At 37.1% G+C, this 20,170-nt stretch overlaps 1 protein-coding gene across 6 annotated transcripts in view; it reads right to left on the reverse strand.

Annotated features, from left to right (window-relative positions):
• Nucleotides 1-4,407: 4,407 nt before the first annotated feature.
• EBF2 (early B cell factor 2) overlaps nucleotides 4,408-20,170 on the reverse strand; it is a 143,090-nt gene continuing 127,327 nt past the window's right edge. For 3 of the 6 annotated variants that reach the window (XM_026081819.1, XM_026081815.1, XM_026081818.1), the window contains 6 exons: nucleotides 18,299-18,387; nucleotides 17,100-17,165; nucleotides 16,812-16,989; nucleotides 15,315-15,500; nucleotides 14,221-14,388; nucleotides 4,918-4,949 (listed from right to left, as the gene is read on the reverse strand). In XM_026081819.1, coding sequence (XP_025937604.1) covers nucleotides 4,918-4,949; nucleotides 14,221-14,388; nucleotides 15,315-15,500; nucleotides 16,812-16,989; nucleotides 17,100-17,165; nucleotides 18,299-18,387 — 719 coding nt within the window. Of the gene's footprint in view, nucleotides 4,950-14,220; nucleotides 14,389-15,314; nucleotides 15,501-16,811; nucleotides 16,990-17,099; nucleotides 17,166-18,298; nucleotides 18,388-20,170 lie in introns of all 6 variants that reach the window. The other 3 variants (XM_026081817.1, XM_026081820.1, XM_026081821.1) reach the window with 3 other exon arrangements.

The following is a 20,170-nucleotide window of genomic DNA, read 5'->3' on the forward strand; positions in this document are numbered from 1 at the left end:
GGGAGCTGCAGAGAAGCATAGTTATACATCCCACTGATTAAATCTCACCCTTTACTGCAAGAGGGAATAGAGATACTCGAGACCTTTTTTCTTTGCAAAGAGCTGTGCATGAAGACAGTACCTAAATTTTTTGGTCATCTAAAAAAGGTCCGAGGAACAAAAGCAAATTTAGTTCTGCAGTCTGAGTCCAAAAAAAAAAAAAAAGGCTAGTATAAGACTATATGAGTTTTTTGTTTTTTGATTTTTAGCTTTGACCAATGGTTTGCTACTAACAAAAAGGGGGGTGGTTTCCCAAAAGAAAATTATAGAAATTTGACTCCTTCTCTCCCCCAAGAACGAAGGTGTTGCCTACTTTGTTAATCAGGTGTAATGAAGAAAAAAGGTCAGAAGAGCCACTACTATCTTACTCTGTGACTTGTATAACCTATAGCTGACTCCCCCAAATTGTGAATGAACATCTTACAAGCACAAAGGCCCGATTTTAAAGCTGTTACACAACATATAATTTACCTTTTTTAAAAGTCTTATTGCTATAAGAGTATCTTGAGTGACCCATGAAGATGATAAAAGACACAGAACAAAGCACACTGAATACTCTGAAATTAAGATAATTCCCCCCCTTGTTTACAGTACAAAAATTTTATTTTTTTTGTTAGGATAATTTAAAGTTTAAAACTGAAGTAGACATATTCATTTTACAAACAAGATATTCTTCCATAAGTAGGACCATTAAAAACAGTAAACAAAAAAAAAGCTGTCTTTACAAAAGCTCTGTGCATAGCAACTTCATACCGTATAACTGACAAAGCAAAAAAACAAAAAAAACAACCAGCCAACCCCAGACCCCAAAACTATACAGTAGGGAGAAATGAGGCCTTAATTTACAGAAGGGAGAAAACGGTCTTTAAAAACCATGCATATTGGAAATGTGCAAAGAAATAGGGAGAATAAGATGCTATACCAAGATAAATAATGAAATAAAACATACTCTTTAAAGTTATGATAAAATTTGTAATCATCTATCACAACAACTTTCTTCTTTTTAGCGGCAAAAAAGAAAGCTGTTAGGGAGTATTAAACAGCAATAACTAAAAGAGGACAGATTTGCTTATTACACTGAAAAAAAAATCCTTACACATAAATTTTTACATAACTTTTTGCTGGGTGCTTGCTACTGCCAAAGTCCTTCTTTCATGTTCAGGGATTCCTGATTGTATTTATTTACACACATTTTTCCTTGTGAAGCTACCAAGTTCTACACTCATCTTCAATATGATGATTTCCATGCATGAGCAAAACTCATGTTCTAAATCATTCCTACATTTACTTTGTTTCATTTGTTTGGCTCGAATCAAAGCAGAAAAAGTGTTGTTTTTTTTCTTGTTTACATTAACTTAAGCAGCTACATTTGTTTCCCTTCCTACAAGTGTTTGAAGTAGTTTTCTAGGGAAGGTTTTCTTTTTTTCATTGGACTCATGGCTGTCCCACTTGAGCAACCGGATGGAGCTCATTAAAATAACTGAAATGTGAAAGGAACATTGAGAATTTCAGAACCTTTTCAGTTTGGGGTTTGTTTTTTTGTTTGTTTTGTTTGTTTTTGTCAGCTTGTCAATTTTTCTTGAATCTTTCTGAGACTTCAGTGACATTTTATGCAATAAACCCCCCAATTCATGTAATTGGTGGACAATTAACAGAATAGCTTTTCCCCTGAAATGTCTCAACTTTTCATTTGAAACCTTTCTAACTGAAATTTTGTAATGAAAAGCTTTGTTTGTCAAAAATGTGAAAGGAGTCAAGCTAGCAAGCTGCTGCTCTTCAGCATGTGGTCTAGAAATTCATATCCAGAATATTTGATGGTCATAACTTTTGAGTGTAGCAGAGATGACGACAAAATTTGAAAGCAGCCTGTACAAAGAAGGGCAGGGAAAAAATCCGTATCTTCATGCTTTGGAGCTATTTGGGTTTTTTTAGTAGGCCAAAATGGGGGAAGGGAAATAACATACCAGAAATGAGACTGGTATGAGAAATTTTTTGGAAATCTAGGACTTGATGCAATGTTCACTGAAATCAATGGAAGTCTTAAACCCAACTTTAATAGTCCTAAGTCTACCTTTTTTTACTCTATGCATCCAGAATTCCATGCATGAATTTAGACTTCCCATTATTAGCCTTTCTGGGATACTGATACCTTTGAATATATGGAATATAATTATTTGTTCTGAATGACAGTTATGAGGTTAGGCAGTATGTCTTGTTGTGCTATCCAAGGTGAATGTACAGCAGAACACGCATACAACTCCAGACTTCTTACCACCTATGATTCTTCCATATTTTAGAGATCACTTAGCTTCAAGGTTGGTTGCTATGTTGACCTCCAGTGATTGCTACTTCCTTGAAGACATGAAGGGCATACAGAGAACCTGCAGCGTCATTGAACTTGCAATCACAATTAACAGTGAGTTATTTTATTTCTTTTCTGGCGTGTAGACACTTTTAGTAACCTGACTTGCAAGAGCAATGAACTATATTCATGCTTCTTAAAACACGTTATTCCCACGAAAGCTTTTTTAAAATTGTTCTTAATTGCCACTTTTGCTGATAAATTCAGGCTTGAATTTTAGAAGACAGTAAAAAAAGTCTTCCTTTTAAAAAAAAATGTAATGGCATTAAAAAGGCACCTAATAAATCTCTTACTAAAAAGCCACAGCATAGTCAGGAGTAGTACAAAGCTCACAGGTGTGTCATCTCTAGCAATGACAGGAGTAGCCCACTTTCATTGTCTTTGCTGTCCCCTGGCTTCTCTGCTGTACCAAGTTTGGTTAAGAAACAGCCCGTAAACATTTCTGTACACTAGATATGTTTCTCACATAAGCTCAATTGTACACCATACTACAAAACTTGAGCTTCAGTGAGAATCTATTCTTATGCAGTTTGAATCAGAAGCAGGGTCACAGGAAGTCGGTTTAACTGCACTGGGGTATTTACGTGAGTGAATTTACACACGTTTGCAGAACGCAGTCCTATGGCAAAAACTACTGGGAAAAGCCTGCCTGTTAGATGAGGGTCTATAAATTCATACCACACACAACACCAAGCCGCTTTGTCACTAATCATTGCAGCTGGATTTGAACCATAGATCTAAATAGAGACTTTCTAGTCTATTACTAATCCAGATTAGCTCCAAAATACAAATTACCTCAGCCATGCAAGTTGTCACAGTTGTTCTCCATCCTGAGTCCAGTATTGAATTGAACATTTTCTACCATATATAATGATCACCAAAAATCCTATTTTACTTATCAATCAATAAAACTACTGGGCAAATGGACAAGTACAGTTTTGGGGCCATACATTAAGGGTATATTTATAAATAGAAAGATGTTATCATAGGAACAACTATTTGTGCAGCTATAAATAGTATGTATTTGTGTGGGTTGTAAGTAGTGTAGCTGATTTTGGTTTTTTTTCTCTCAAAAAAATGGCTTACCAGCAAAATTGAGTTCTTTAGAGTGCTCTCTGGTTTAGTCAAATAACTAGTGATTTCTTTTTCATTGCGTTGTTCTCACCTTCCAATTTCAGGAGAGGAGATGCAAAGGAGAACTAAACTTTTTTACACTAAAATGCAGAAAAATTCAAACAAAGCAATTGATTACTTCTATGAACTTCAATATATAAATGGAAAATACTTACCATTTTTAATGACTCAGGATAAAAGTGCATAAATTATTCAAATACATATTTACCCTTTATAAATGCACCCTTAACATGAAGTATAACTGAACTTAAGTTGTTCTAACTACATGGAAAACGATATGTTAGAGAACCCTTTCCCTCCCAATTCATGTATGGAATCTCTACTATAACTCCGTACCTCGTGCAAATCTCCTCTGTTGCAGTCCCTAAGCGCTGCTCCTTTGCCACTCGGCTCTCTGCAACTTACCAGCTTGTCCTAGTACCTGAACATTGCCAAAGCAAAACACGGAAGAGGGGAAGGATGAGGCGGAGGAAAATTCATACGTGAATTAGTGACCTGTACACCACAACGTGTAGAAAAGTTTCTGATGAATTTGTTAATCAGAAAGAATCCTATACATCCTTGCACACAAATTCAGTAAGAGGGAGGAAGTGAGGAGCAATTGCAGCAGTAATAATATATCTCAAACTTGTCACTACATTTTTGCATCATTTTTCTTCATTGTACAACTGGAGGAAAAAATCCAAAAAAGGGTTTAATTTCTACCTCTACATACAATAAGTTACAAGTTTATTTATTTAAATAATTGTAAAACATCTTACATTTTTAAAGAGGTTAAACTATAAGCAAATACACACATACACCAAAGTTCCATCATTCATGTCAGTTTGTCCTAGAAATTCTTTCATGCTGGTACCCTGTTTTGTTGATTTTTTTTCTGCATAAACTAAATCGGTATCTGAAAGGCTCCATAGAAAATAGAAACTTCAACTTTTTTCCCCTACAAAGTAAAACAAATTATTGTATCCAAAATATCAAACTTGAATCATTTTGCCAATTTCTTTCTCCTTTTAATATTTTACAAATCTTAGGAACGTTTCATGTCTTTCAAGAAAGACTTTGCATTTATGATTCCATCCTGCCAACTGTTGTTCATCCTGGCTCTTGGCTGATTCTTCGTTCACAATGTTTTAGGAGTTGATGTGGTTGTGTCAGAAATACGAAACAGGTAAAAGATGCAGACTTCTATCTTGTCCAATCCATAAAAAATGTTCCTTTTTTTTTTTTTTCCTGGGCCTGGCTTTCCCCCAAAAAAAGAGCTTGTAGTGCTATTTTTTTTTTCTTTTTAATGGTCCATCACAATAAGTAGTTTTGTGCTGTAAAAGAAAAATGAAAAAAAGAGGAAAAAAGGGAAGAGGGAGAGGAGCAAAGCTGCCTCTTCCTTACATTGGGGGAACGACAAGACCAGTCATGGCTGAAAAAGAAAATTGACAGAGATGAAATTCTGGCAGATTTTTATGGAACAAAATATATTTTTTCACCCTTCTGTGAGCAGTCAAATATTACAGGCTAAGTTATTACATTAAAAGACCTTCAGTTTCTTTTAATGTTTTTATGTTTAGTGAGAAGAACTAACATTGTGAGACTGACAACGATCACACACAATGGACAATCTGCTATTTCTTAGTAAATTCACCAAAAGCCCAGCTGTCTGGGGTTCTTAAATGCATAAAGGAGATAGTGGATTAATTCAAATCTCAGGACAATTTTCAGAAATGCCTAATGATTTTTTGGGTGCTCAACTTCTGAGACATCTTGGAGATGGACATTGCTCAGAACTATACCCAAAAATTCAGACTTCTCATGCTTTCTTGAGCTGAATACTCAAAATCATTCTGGAAAATCAGGATCAAGCAGGGTCTTCAGTTTCCCGCTCGGCCTGCTAATTTGCTTGCAGAAAGGGTTATGTTGTGAGTAAGGAAGGATGACGTGAAAGCAAATGGGAATTCGCCCATGAACTGCTTACGGGACCTAGCCATAGAATTACAAGTCCCAATTCATTGGACAATGACCGGAGCTAGGTTTTGCTAATTTAGTTTCAGTGGAAATAATGGACCAGCCTCTCTTTCTCGCTTGGTTTACCCCATATGTCTGAATCACTGTAGTCTTACCTGGCACATTCCCAGAACACTGGGCTTATGTAAATTATTTATTAGTCACTCTCACTGCCTTTAATTGCAGCTATATTCCTCATAACTGACAACAGGAACATTTGAAGCTGCCTGGAACTGGTCCTGTTCCCAAAGGTTTTGAGGGGTAAGTTAAGTTTATACGTATTTATATAACAAATGAGTGAGTCATATTTTCAAAGGGGCCTCAGTGCAGCGCAAGGTCCTAATCCTGCAAAGATTTATGTTCACTGAAATTTGTGGGATTATTCATGTGTTTAAAGCCCTGTCCTCTGAGAATTAATTTCACCCTTATGTTCATAGTGTTTAAAAAAATGCTCAGGGCAAGATCCTCAGCTAAGATGACTTTTATTGGAGCTGTGTTGATTTTAACCAACTGTGGATATGGTCTATGATTTAATACAATAGGAAAATAAATATTTTTGTATTTTGTAACTGACTAGGGCTAAAAGTCCCTGCCAATTTTGGCAGATGGCTGAAACAGAAAGTGAAACTGACCGGTCTGAAATCAAGTAGCTACTTTTTTTAATTGCTTAGGCATTTGCTAGCATTTTTCAAACAGGGATATTATAAGGCAATTTGCCTACGCTAAATAAGGTAGGTAAATATTCATGTGGTTGTTTTGCAGGGAGAGGGACAGGCGGGCAAACAGACAAGGCATTCGAAGAAGAGAGATTTTCTGATAGCACTAATGAGGCGCTTCTCTCCTTCACCCCATCCCCAAAACCAGAAAATGATCCTAATTTCCTTGAGGTTTGGTAGTGTTCCAGCCTGGCACTGGAGAGCCTTCTCCCTGTGCATTAACCACACACCTGCCTTTCTGTCCTCTAAAAAAGAAAACATAATTTTAGTCTCAGACTGATGCCCCCTTCCAGATTCTGCTGGACTGGTAGAAGATATAAACTGCCCTCAGCTGCTCACCGCCACCCCAAGGTTTCCCAATGGAGCAGTCTGTGCAAGCACTTCCTAATTTGCCTCCAGCAAAATCAGCCAGGTTAGCTCAAAGAGTTTAAATTGTTTGTCTGAGGTAACCCGGATGGGTTTTTTGCCTGAAGCGAATAAAGGAGCACCTACACAAACTGTGTGCCTGGCCGGCCCATACGTGTGCTAATCTTTTCTGCTGGCATAGCCAGATACAGTGACAGACTCTATACAGAGCTGTTAAGACTGTCTGTGCAGAGAAGCAGCAGACAGTCTTAACCTCGTATAGCTAAAGTGGTTTAATTTGAAACATGCAGGGGCTGTTGCCAGTGTAGTTTAAAACCTATTCCCAAGGGGGATAAGCCATACTGGCATAAAAGCTTTTTCTGATACTACTCTTATCAGCGTTATTTTCTTTCTCTTAATCTAGGAAAACTTCCAGCAGAGCTAAGGAAAGACCAAGCATGAGTCTCTTCCACCTCTCTTCAAAAATATATTAAGGGTATTTGTAGATGCAGCGTTTTGGAAAATTTAAGTTGGGGGGAAAAGTACATTTGTACTGTATAATTAAAGAGTTTATGTTAGCTAGCAGTCCTGAACTTGGACTATTGAGAGCAACAAAAAAACCTACCACCTACAATCAGCAGGAGTATGCTGTTACTTCTGGGGTTCTGATCCCTCTTTTGCCACCTTTTCTAAAATCCTTTCCTCCTGAGCACACCCCTTCTTTCCTCTCCTTACTTTTGCCCCCCAAAAAAGTCTGTTTTGTTATTCCAGGTTCTAAGTGCTCCAGATTAGAGATACTCCTCAGAGCTTGTTAGGACGGAATCTGCCAGTGGGGAAATTCAGGTAACGCTGTAACACAGAAAGGATGGGCAAAGCCTTATCATTTCCACGGCATTTCATCGGAATTTTGCAGCTTCACCTCTTTCTGCAACAACGAACAAGTAGGCTGAGGAATATTGGCTGGAATCCTCACCTGTTTTTCAACAGCACACGTAAATGCTTTGCTCTGTGGTTCTCTCTTTTTACATACCCTCAGCTGTCCATTTCTACCCACCTCCACTCCCCTTTGGGGCTACACTGTCAAAAGCCTATTCCCAGCCTGTATCGCTTTTTATTGAATGTTTGTGAGGTTTGGATTAAGGTCTTACACTGCTAGCAAAGCTGTAATTATTTTTGCCTGTATTACTATATATTGAATCGATGTAACTTTTCAATAAAGGTGGTTCAATGCAGGACACTCCCTGATGAGTTGGGAATATAGAAACCACAGTCATTATCCCAGAGGGTTTTTTTTTTCTTGGAGGGAAATGGAAAAAGAATTAGAGATGAGCCTTATTGTATTAACCTTGACAGCTTGCAATTATCAACTGAAACACTTGATTAAAATTGTCACAAGGTTGGAGAATTTTTTTATAAATAAATAATCAAACATGGATAGTACCCAGATGCTATGGTGATAGGCACCTTTAATGGGTGTAATTAATAATGATCATAAGCCTGGTGTATAGGAGAGGTTCCTGAATATGCTGTCTTGCTTTGCTGTGAAAAAGAATTCTGTGCAATTCATACAGTCATTTGGTAAGAACTGGCAAAGGGCTCAATGCTATATTAACCTGTACACACATGCACACTCACACCCCTATGGCTGGTGGTTCTGAGGTGTCTAGCTTGTGACCTGTTTTAAAGAGGATGCTTTCTAGAGAAGATGAACACTGAGTATTTTCAGTCATTTTCATATTAAATGTCTTGATCTTTCATTTGGTTATATCACCCTGATTTTTCTTCTTTTGCCACTAAGTTTCCAGAAAGCTCTGATCATATTTCTCTACAGCTCTTAGAAGAGGAAGATAAAGTGCTGCAGATGTGCTACTATGAGCATCTTAGATGAAGCCTCCTACCATTTGCAATGTCACAAACATTTCTACGCACAAACTGTCCTGGATATAAAGGCAGGTTTGTATGGTGCAAGCCACTGAGCTGTTGGTACCAGAGCTAGCTGGTGTGCAATTTGGTCTAATAAAAGATAAAACTTATGCTTGCAGGCCTCACTTTATTGATATCTTTGGACTCCCATCATGACTAGACCTGGAAACTACCATCACCACTAGAATACGTGGGGCTTTACTTTCAATATTAAAACCAGGGAGATATTGTAAAACAATGCACCTTTATTATCTCCTTCTCTAATTGCTGCAGGAAGTCTTATGTAACAAATCAACTGAAAAGGACAGAAGAAAGAAAGGATTTTCAGAAGAAAACACAGCTGGCTTTTATTTAAAGCAAGCAGAAAACATCAGTGCCTTGCATGAAAGGCACCATCATCCTTTATACTAGAATGTAAGTAAACTAAAATCCTTCCTTGAAGGACCTTGGAAGATAGTTCCACACAAGACACTAAAAAGTAGCCAAAAGTTTCAAATATTTCTTTTTCATAAATAATTTCCTCCCCCCCACCACCATAGGAAATGAAGAAAAATCCTTGCAAAAATCCTTCAATATTTGTTTGGAAGATATTTATCCATCCATCCCTGATTTGTCTAATCACAGACAGGTAAGATATTTTTAAATTACTGGTGTTTTTGTCTCTTTTAGATGATAAGCAGGTTAAAACATGTAACATTTTTAAAGAATCAAAGTCTTTGATAGCTAAGAGATGGAGGAGAAGTTAACGTGGCCTTATCTATTGAGTTGTATTATGGTAGTTATATATCTCACCATTATGCTAAGTTGTATGCGTACAAAAGGCTGCCTGAACACTTAGTATGATTTAGTTCAAGTTAATTAGGAACAGCCTTAAAACCAAAAAATGTCTTTGCAAAGTCATATGCATTAGCTTAATAATTAAAGGGCACAGGAATGTATAGCCCCCCTGCAGTTATGTATTTTTCCAGATCCATTAGAAAGTGGCTAAGCTTTTAACCGCAAAGCAAAGGTCAGGGTCCAATCTCTGTCACAACCAACTTTTTTTGTTTTCTTTTGTGTTTTTGTGATTATATCTGTCCTGAATACTTTCTCCCATAAATAAAAGAGGCCAATTTTTGTTTCCTCTCATTAAAAATGGAGCTCATCTAGCCCACATGAGCCTATGACATATGATAAGCTAGTGAAATTAACATCCCAATCATCAAATGAAAAATGAGTAATTAATAGTAACAGGACAGATTTCTGTTTAGTTAAGTACTAACAACAAATTTTAGATATCTCTTAAGAGTTTCTTTGTTTTGAGGTAAAGTGTGCCTGATGCATCTCAGCCAAGAAGCTGGGAGAAAAATGTACTTGATCCTTCCTATATATCAGATGACAAATACATATTGTTCATATATATTGACAGCATATATATATGATTTGCAACTATTAGCATACCTAAAGCTCTGCCTAGGTTCTGGACTCAGGATTTAGACAGAAGCATATTGCTGAACATTCCTAGCATGAAAATGCCCATGTAGTTTTACCTGGCTAGAATCTGTCTTAAGAGTTATTCTAAAATGCTGTAAAAGTGTTGACTGGAGCCAGGCTTTGAAAAAGAACGGTGGCTCAGGCACTGGCCTGGTAACAATCAGGAGCCTTTGCTCCGTAAATGTGATCCAGTCATGTCATCTGAGTCCCATCCTTTACATACTTTTCAGAGCAACTATTTTCTCATTACCTACATGTACAGTATTTAATGCAAGAGGACCAGAATGCCCAGTGCTGTTGACACCCCAGACTGTGTCAAGACAAGATACTAATAATCAGGGTCTTCAACTCAAATACCTGTATTTCTTTAGGGAATAGTGCAGATGTCCCCTTTGTTAAATTGAGGCTGTTCCTAAGAGTATCAGACTTCAGTGCCTTTTGGATTGGCTAGGATCCTGATGGTTAATGGAACATCTGACCTTCTGGGGCTTGCCTGCTATTCCTTGTAACTGAGCTTGCATTTTTATCTTGAGATGTGCTGAGCTGGCCAAAGGTAATCTGGGCAGTCAGCGGTCCATGCTGTTCCAGCAGTTTCCAATTTGCTTGCATTTCCCATCAGCTGCCTTACATCTGAGATGAGTTGATTAGGCATTTGTGTACTTATCATGCCATGTTGCGTCACGTCACATTATATCTTCCCAGTGCCTTTTTTAAACTGCCTTGACGTATGACACGAACTGAGCACACAATTGTTCTGATCAGGATCACCTGCTCTCAATTTGGAGAGCATATAGAACTGAGTGGTGTCCAGTATGGATTGCTGCTTGTTCTCTACCTATCATGTCCTGTTACACTGTAAGAATGTATAGCAGATGGCAGATGAAAGAGGTAAGCAAGAACACATGGCACAGGATGGGGTTATCTGAGGGTATTCCATGTCTTGGGTGCATTGTGCAGCCCAAAGCTGAAAGCCAATAGATACAAGAAGTTTCATGCCTGGCTTTGAGTTACAATATATTTTCTATAAGCTATTCTCCTGTATCCAGCACCTTTATCCACAAGAACTTCCCCCAAATACAGTCCTGAACAAAAACTTCTACCCCTACTGTAAGCTCTAAAAACTCTCAGGAGTGATGGGAATGCTAGTCTGAGGATGAAGCTTGAAGAGCTCTGTGTGTTTAAACTAGTTTTTACCCAGGCTAAAGACTGCTATGATTAACTTAACTGGAAGCTTTATTCTAGCATTTTGTTGCTGCTTCTAAGTAGACTGGCATGCCCTGAGGTGCTGGTAATATATCTAATATTCTCATTGCAAGAGGATGCAATAAGTATGATGGAGCCTATATCACCAGGAAACTTTCACCTTTAAATAACAGATGCACCCAGAGTGCGCTGCAAACATTACATTTGCAAAAATCCTTGCTGGGGAGACATTTTCCCTATATTATGGGTGGGGAAATTGAGAGGTAGTGTCAAAACATCTGTCTGATGTGCAGGGGGAAAGAGTCTGCATGTACTTACTGCTTGTTCTGCGCTTTCAGTGTTTTATCTCTATGGGGACCGAAAGCTCATTGAAATTTTTTGAGAAGAATCCTACTTAACATTATATTTACTGAGGCCTAAGTTAGAAAAGAAATAATAACAAAAATTACATTACCAGCTTGCCTGTTCTTAGCTTATAATACAGGGCAATGGCATAGCAATGGAGATTACCAAACCCCCATTGCTGCAGCACAGTAAGTCCATTCAAGAAGCCTCTCTGGGACACTCCTGTTGACTTTCTGGCCACATCTGTCTGTCAACACTGTGGGAACGTTAATTTGGATATCAGGCTTTGTGTATCTGGATCCTTTCCAAAGCATGTGCTCCCCAGCTTGCATCAATTTAAATATTTCAGTTGAAAAAAAAATCACATCTATGGCTGAAATAGTTAAATAGTTACAAAGACCAGGCATAAAGAACCTTGGACAGACACGTTCAACTCTGAGAAGCAACTACCATCTTTGCTGTGACCCACATCTGATGCTGTTTGTTGTTGTAGTCCAACTGACACGTCCCATTGTACTAGGCAGTGTGCCTACTGACAGCTTGTCTAAATGACAGTTGCAGCTATATCACTATATTTATGTAATCACAGTGTGGCTGTACAAGATTTCCCACAATGAAAGCAATAAGGTTAACCTTTATACCAGTTTATCTTTGCCCAAGTCCCTGCATTTCTATGTCCCTAAAGTATTTCAGTAAGTAATCATGACCTTAATCAATAGCTTAATTTTGAACGCCTCAGAAGCAGATTTTTGTCAGCAAAAAATGCATAGATGTAAGAACTTTGATTTCATGTTACTGTTTACATTAAGATTGTATTTCTACAGTCTCTTATTTAGTGCCCTTTTATAGATTAGATAAAATATATTGCAAACAGTGAATAATAGCATGTATTATTATAAGCAATGAGGTGGACTCTAATAATTTGCCTGTTTATAAAGGAGTTTTTTAAAAAAAGAATAATAAATCCTTGCTAAGCAGAGTCTTAAACAGGCAGGACAGACATGGTAGATGACTGAGGAAAAATATTAACTAAATAAGAAGCCAATATTCTTCAAGCTATCATTTTTCTGTTGCCCAGACACAGCCTGTCAGAAGTGATTTTCTTACTGAACTGATTGGGGTTAACACTGCCTTAAGTGATTTCTTAAAAATTAGGCCCTCTCAGCATGGTAGTTACACACATTTCAATTTAAATCAAATTTAAACCTATTCTGAATGCAAGCCTACTCTTGAGTGATTTGTCTTTAGCTTATAGCACTTTCCAACTGGATTAAGCTAAACAAGTAAACTATTCTTAAGTTGAATAGGCCTTCCTCTTCAGAGAGTTAACTAAATCAGCTTAAAATCATGTGACTTTGAAATAGTAAAAACCACTAAGCCTTCATGAATTTTTTTTTCTTTTACACACACACACACCCATCCCTCCTATAGCCGATATGAAGAACTTGAACAGCTTTATAGGGGTCAAAAAATGAAGTTCATTGCAGAACAAGTAAATGATAATAACTTTTAAAGACTGTGATTCTGCAAAACACTAACAAATATAAACCCATTTCTAAACAGTTTAGATAAATAGCTACCACTGTTGGGTCAACAAAACTTTCTATACCTATAGTTCTAAAAATTTCTTCAAATCCTTTTCTTTTTTTTAAACAGAGCAGGAAAGAAAATTATATTCCCTGTCAACATGATGCCTGTGCCTTCACATCCATAGATCACTGTTTCATTAATGGGGAGGAGATGATTTTAGAGAGGCTGACTTGCTTCTTTCCATCCTAGAGAAGGAGCACAAAGTTTCAGGTAATGGGGTAGGGAGAAGAGAAGCTGTTTTAAATGTATAGCAGAATTCTGTAAGTTAGCTTTTGAAAATGTAATTATTTTTGTTCAACACACTTAAAATTTCCTTATTGTATAAAATAATCACAGTTTATGCAAGTCCCTGTGGTCTAGCTAAGGATTTATAATGCACCCAAATCAACAGGTGTGGTTTGTAGGGCTCATTTTGGAATTACCACTGGCTCTTGGCATGGCTGAATTCCCAGAGCTGTGTTTTCTACGGTATCTCCAGTCAAGCCCGAAGGAGCCAGATGACTTCTCAGGCCCTATAAAGACTTTTTTATGGAGACTTGGAGTGTATTTATGTGCCGCATGCCCCCCACCCCCAGCTTTTTAAAAGAAAGAATTTAGTACAGGTTTTCATTCTTATCTTAATACTCACATTTGTTTTGCAGATCACCTTTAAAAAAGGCCATAAATGTACTATAGGGCTTATTCCCTGTATGAACCTAAACCTTGCAGCAGGTTTCAAGACATTGGCTATTGCATACAGAGCTGTGTATTAACTCTACAGGGCAGGCGTTTGATTTTACAAGTCCCTTAAGTCTAAGGAGAAGTCATTCCTCACAAAAGAGCTGGTATTTAAATGCAGTGTGGGTCAAATCCTTCCTGGTATAAATGAGTGTCAGTCCCCTGTTGTCTTAACATAGAATAAGCAGAGCTTGGAACCTTGCTTTAAAACAACTGAATTCTTTTTTATTTCAACTAATCCAGACCATTTTTGGTCTATATAATATCAGAAGTCAGATTTCACTATTGAGTCCTGTAATATTCAGTGCTTGCTATATTTACTTAGACTAACAATGTGCCGTTTATGTGCAAACTGAATACTAATTGTACATTTCTTACCTCTAAACCCATTTCCATTACCGCTAGAGCAGGCAGGAGAAGGAGACCCTTGGGGTCTGATGACGGGAGCAAAGGCACTCTTCTGTTTGACAGCAGGAAAGACGGAAGAGGAGAATGGAAGGATGGAAGAAGTGCTAGAAGAGCCAACTGTTGGACTTGAAGACATTACTGCAAAAATAAAAAGAGAATCCTCTTCAGAAATGCAATTATACAAGTTTGGTAAAACTGTTAAAGATGTCTAACTCTTGATTACTTATTTCTTTCAGAAGATCTCTCTCACATAATCTTGACTGTTTAAGACAAGTCTGAAGTAGAGAGTTATTTATATTGAATAGTGTAGTTCAAGAAAAATGTGCTTAATTCATTTAAATTCTGAGATGAGGATATTGGAAAACAATAAGACCAGCAAGGGAGAGATATAGTCAACATGAGCAAACAGTACAAAATAATGCTGTGCATTTCCATACTCCTCCTCACAGTGGTGAGTGTCAGCCTGTGCTACAGAGATGGGGAAGAGAGATAATTGCTCTCCTCTCCCTAGTTTTTAAAAAATGAAGATTTCTGTGGTAATGAAGGTGAGGGGGAATGTTTTAAGCCTTTGTTTAGATTTGCATCTAAATTGGATTCTTTTTAAAGAAATACCTTTCAAGAAAAAAGTTCCACTATATATCCAATAGTTCGTGAAGCGACTGTATACTTACCCTCCAGAAAAAAAACACAGTCATTTCTCAGCAAAACAAGGAACAACTGACCACAGTTTATGTGGGTTCAAGTAAAATCGCGTGACAGTACTAGTTTGAAATCAGAATAGCAATAAGCCACAGGCCTAGTCCTTTCCCTATTGAAGTCAATGGCAAAGCTCAAAAATGGGAGAGGAATCAAAAGAACCTGAACATCCTTTAAGTTGCACCTTAGCCTTAAATTACAGCTTAAACTGATGATGATGTTTAGTAGGTTTCAGACCAGCAAGAAGCCTTTATCATCACTGCAAAGCAGGTCAGTCCTTACACAGAGGATGTGAATGTAAATAAAATAAAGAATATTTTGCACAATACCAGGTAGACCCTACTTAATATATTTAAATATTTACTTACTTCCATAGGGGGATCCTGTTGGAGAGCCGTTAATGAATCCAGGTGACCCTGGAACACCCAGATTTGACATAGGGACATTGCTGTAGCCATTCATGCTATTGCTGGAAGTGCTGTAATTGGACTGTTGAGGTGTGGAACTAGATGAGTAACCTCGCGGTGAGATGCTGCTTGTATTACGAATGTAACCTAAAAATAAAACACATTTCACAGCATGTTAGTGGATTTGGCTTAAAACGGTATTTTCCATGCTCAAAGAAATTACATATTTAGATCCAAATTAATTAAAACAGTTAAGCAAGTACTGAATTCAGTGGGTTTTATGCACATGCTTTCAAATTAGGCAATCTTAAGTTTTAAAACAATGTGGGCAACTAACTTTTTAAAGGGGACTGATATATTTTCTATTCAATGAGATTTGATTTGTTAAAAGTTGAAATTTGTTGCGAGACCTGGAAAAAATGTGTAAGCTCATCCTTTAATGATGTAGAATTTATATTATATGTGGGACTTTCTACAATTTTAGGGAGCAGGTTATACTTTTCAAATTATTTATGAATTTTTATAACCAATATGTAGTTTGCAGCTTTGACATTGAAGATACTCTATGTGGGGAAAAGAATAACCTAGATAAGTGAAAAAACACTTGTCTTTAAAACCAAATCCCCAACATTTTAGAACCAAAATTTAACCTTTTTCTCACCAAAAAGAGACTTGAAAAGAAGAAGACCCTAGCTGCCAGAATTAAAGTACAAGGCTATTACAGCTGAAAAATGTTTTTCCACTGAAAAGTTTTCACTAGAAAGATGTGATCCAATAACTACTTTAGAAGTAGTTATCATATAGATACCAAATCAAGTATTTCTGCCCATCGATATTATGAAGCTCTAATTCAAATTTGATAACTTTTGCTAGTTTTATAATAAGGTCTTACCACATAATGACATTTAGCATGGCCTATGTAGAATTAACTTCACGTGACATGGTTTTACAGCCTTAGATTGTCAAACACAACTGTCCATGCAGTCAGACACCACAGACTGTGTTACTGGAATCCAGTGTTAAACTGATCAAACATTCAAGAGAGTCAGAAAATGGCCAAAGTTAAGTTCTCATTGCTGTTAGCATGCCATTTTGTGGCACGTTTCCCTAAAAAACAATGATATATTATGAGTCAACATAATATGTTGAACATATGCAAATTGGCAAAATCAACATTGTTGAGGAAGAAGCACCACAAAAAAAATAGATTCCCTGACTCTTCAGCAGTGAGTGTTTTTTTCATTTGATGTCCTTGGTCTTTTATGAGAACAGAGATATAATTACAAAAAGGTATTGAGGGGAGAAGGGAATGAATCCAGGGTTAAATTGATATCAAAAAAAATACTTAAGAATGACTTCAGCCACATCTGAATGGAACCTGGTGCAGACATAATACCATCCAAATGTGATTTGGTTTTCCTTTTTTTAAATTAACACTGTACTGCTTGCAGTAGTTACCTTGGTTGTTTCCCTGTGTTGATTCTGAAATGCTGACTCCTAACTGGCTACCATATGAGTTAATTCCCATCATACTGCTGTGAGCAGGAGAGCTAGACAGTGCAGGGATCTGTCCAGGATTCCTTGGTACACTGTAGAGAGCTTCTGCAATATCCGCAGCTCGTTTCAGAATGATATCCTACAGTACAAGGAAAGGGACAAGATCAATAGTTTATTGGAGAAAATTTCTAGAGTTTATTACAAAACCTCAAAATACTCCACCCCCATTCTAAGAGTAGCCATTCTGACCTGGTTGTTATGTGGTGTTCCGTACAGTGCCTCAACTAGGTCAGCAGCTCGTTTCAATAGCATTTCCTAGAGGATGAACAGATGCACAAAATTGACATTTTAACAGAAATGGATTTCAGTGCAAGTAAAATCATGGGCTAGTATTTTCTAAGCAGTAAGTGATTCGTGATCATGAGTGAACATTTCGAAAACTAGCTCCCTTAAAGAGGCATTCTTTGCCCATTATCAGAAAAATCAACCCCCTTACAGTATCTCAAACTAGACATCTAAAATCATCAGTTGCTTTGGAAAGCATTGATGTGCAGGCGATCGAAATGTCAAGCCCTGTTTGCGTTTTGTGGGACCAGTGTTCCATCGTCATCTGGGAGCTCTCCATAGTCCTGAAACTGCTTAAGAACACTAACTTGAAAAATTGTGGAGAAAATTTTCAGACATATCTAAGTGAAGCAGGAACTCAATTCTCTACTGAATTTCACTATATTGTTTTGTATAAATACATAAAAATCCATTTAACTTCCATGTCCATTTATTTTTTCTCAATAATGGTAACCAAACAAGTTAAAAAAAAACCTTAGCTAGTTACCTAATCTTCTGTTACCGCTGGTTGTAGGACTTAAAAAAAATTATGATCTTCCACAGAAAAAAATTATACATTATCCTATTTCTGAACATAATAGGCTTTCATTCTGCAAAGATAGTTACTTTTGGTACTACAATAAAGTGTATGAATACAGTTGCTAATAACTGTCATTGCGCTAGGTGCCACATCAACACACAGTGTGTAAAATTACAGATACATAAAATATTGAATTGTTTCAACACATAGGTACTGCAGTTGTTGCTACAGAAAAAGTTGAGCTTCAAATGATTTTTAATAAAAGATTCCCTTGGAATTAGACCTCTGCAACAAATCGTTTATGTCATATTTCACTTCACAGATTTGCCAACATGGATTAAACAAAGGACCATGAATATGAACTGGGATGATATCTGCATTGGACTCTCCTATTAGCAGTAAAAGAAAGTTCACAGGCAGTGTTTGCACTCCAACAGGTAACAATTAGCGGTAGCTGTGCATTTTACATGATCAAATTCCGATTTGGACCTACAACCAATTGGTGAACAGTTTTGTTCTTTTATGAGTTAGAACTGAAAGACAATATTTAGAGGGCTCAGTGAAATGCTTGAAAATATTTTACCTTAGCTAGTCTTTCAGGGTCACCAGGATGTCTTGGGATGACTTTCTGCAGTCTTTGGAAACCATAATCTATGGTAGGTTCATTTAAAGCTGAAAAGGAAAACAAAAAAAAAGACATATGACATGAATATGTATCTTAGGTAATGAAACTTAAAAAAAAATCCTTCAAAAAAAAAAAAAGATGTCTTTCACAGCAATTTCACAGATGTATTTCATAGCAATTTATAGCAGCTTCTCCACTGTATATCCCTCCCCYCCCCCCCCCCCAAATCTCAAAACCTCTCCTTGACTGGGTTCCTAGAAGCATACATTGCCTAATTATCTCTGTGTAAGATAAGCTGAATAATAAGCAAAGCTTTATAAGAACTTTGCATTATAAGAACTTCTACATGGGGATGCCTCATCTCTTTTTAAAGATAATTCTTATTCTACTGATAAGAAAACTGGGACACATAAGCTATTAATGTTGGACCATATTATACAAACTAGGACTCCTGACACCTAACTCCACCCATTTAATTGTACATATGTTTCTGCCATTATCTATATAAAAAAAGCTTCAGTGCTTCTGTAATTTGTTAAATAAAGAATTAGTGATATCCTCCTGTGCATTGATGTGCGTACACACACGCACAGACACCCACACACACCACTATGCCTGCTCATTCTGGTGGGCACAGCTGAACTGAATGTACATGCTCATTTTCTGCAAATATTCCAGGAAATGCATTCAGAGGCAGATATGTTGAAGCAAATGTCAAAGTTTATGCGAATGCTGCATGCTACCTGCAAAGCTTCTAACTGAAAGTATTCCAATGGGTAGCACTAGTGAGTTTGGCTTACTCAATGAGGCAACAAAAAAGCATGACATCTGCACTTGTAACTGCTCCAGTTTCCAGTGCTGACTTCTCACCATCTATTAGAAACTGAGTGGATAATTGGAAAGATATAGCAGGAAAGCATTGCCACAGAATACTCCATCAGGATAAATGTATATACTCTGTATGAACCTGGCTATGCAGTTTATATAGTAAGCTATGGTACAAATGGAAATTAGAACAGGTCATCTATATTCATTATACAGTCAGAAATCGAGAGTACTGTATTTGCTCATATAATCAACACATTCTCCCCCACTCTCCCCAGATTTTGCCATCACAAGCTAGGCTGCAGCTATTCATTAGACACATTAAGTTCATCCATTGTGTGTGGCTATTATGCATACCTTGCCACTTCACTGTAATGATGTTAATCTCTAGTGGCTAATCCAAGGTATTTTGACCCAGATACTCAGTTAGTACAAGCTGGTAGAGCCCTACTGGCATGATTGATAATTTCACAAAACTTCACGCACACTGATACGCTCTACTGTGAAATCTTGACAAATAATTATCTAATTTCTGACTATTCAAAATTAAACCGATTTAAATTAATATAGGCACCAAATTCAGTTTAGAATTCTGTATTCTCATAGTCTCTGACTGCCCTCTAAGACATTAGGATTATCAGTATTTACTAATACAGTTATAGGTCTGGTTTTTTAGAACTTCCTTATACTTCAGGATGTTCATTATAATTTAAATGATACATCCATGCAATCATGTGCTGAGAATCTTACTATGAATTTCATGAAGTATTTAATAAGTAACATATGTAACTCCTTTAGCAATATCCTCATTCAGTGCTAACTTCTTCCATCCTCTTGTGATATTTGTGCTTCTTCAAAAAATATATTTTGAAAGAACTGGTGACATTAGCACAGCTGAAAGTACCTGATTCCAGGAGATGCTGACGGCAGTTATTGCATCTTCCCAAATACACTCAGCACCTTGCAGGTGACTGTCTCAGACACTGGAAGAATGAAACTATCAAG

Source organism: Apteryx rowi, unplaced genomic scaffold, assembly GCF_003343035.1.
Source record: "Apteryx rowi isolate R43461 unplaced genomic scaffold, aptRow1 scaffold_56, whole genome shotgun sequence".
Classification (NCBI taxonomy): Eukaryota; Metazoa; Chordata; class Aves; order Apterygiformes; family Apterygidae; genus Apteryx; species Apteryx rowi.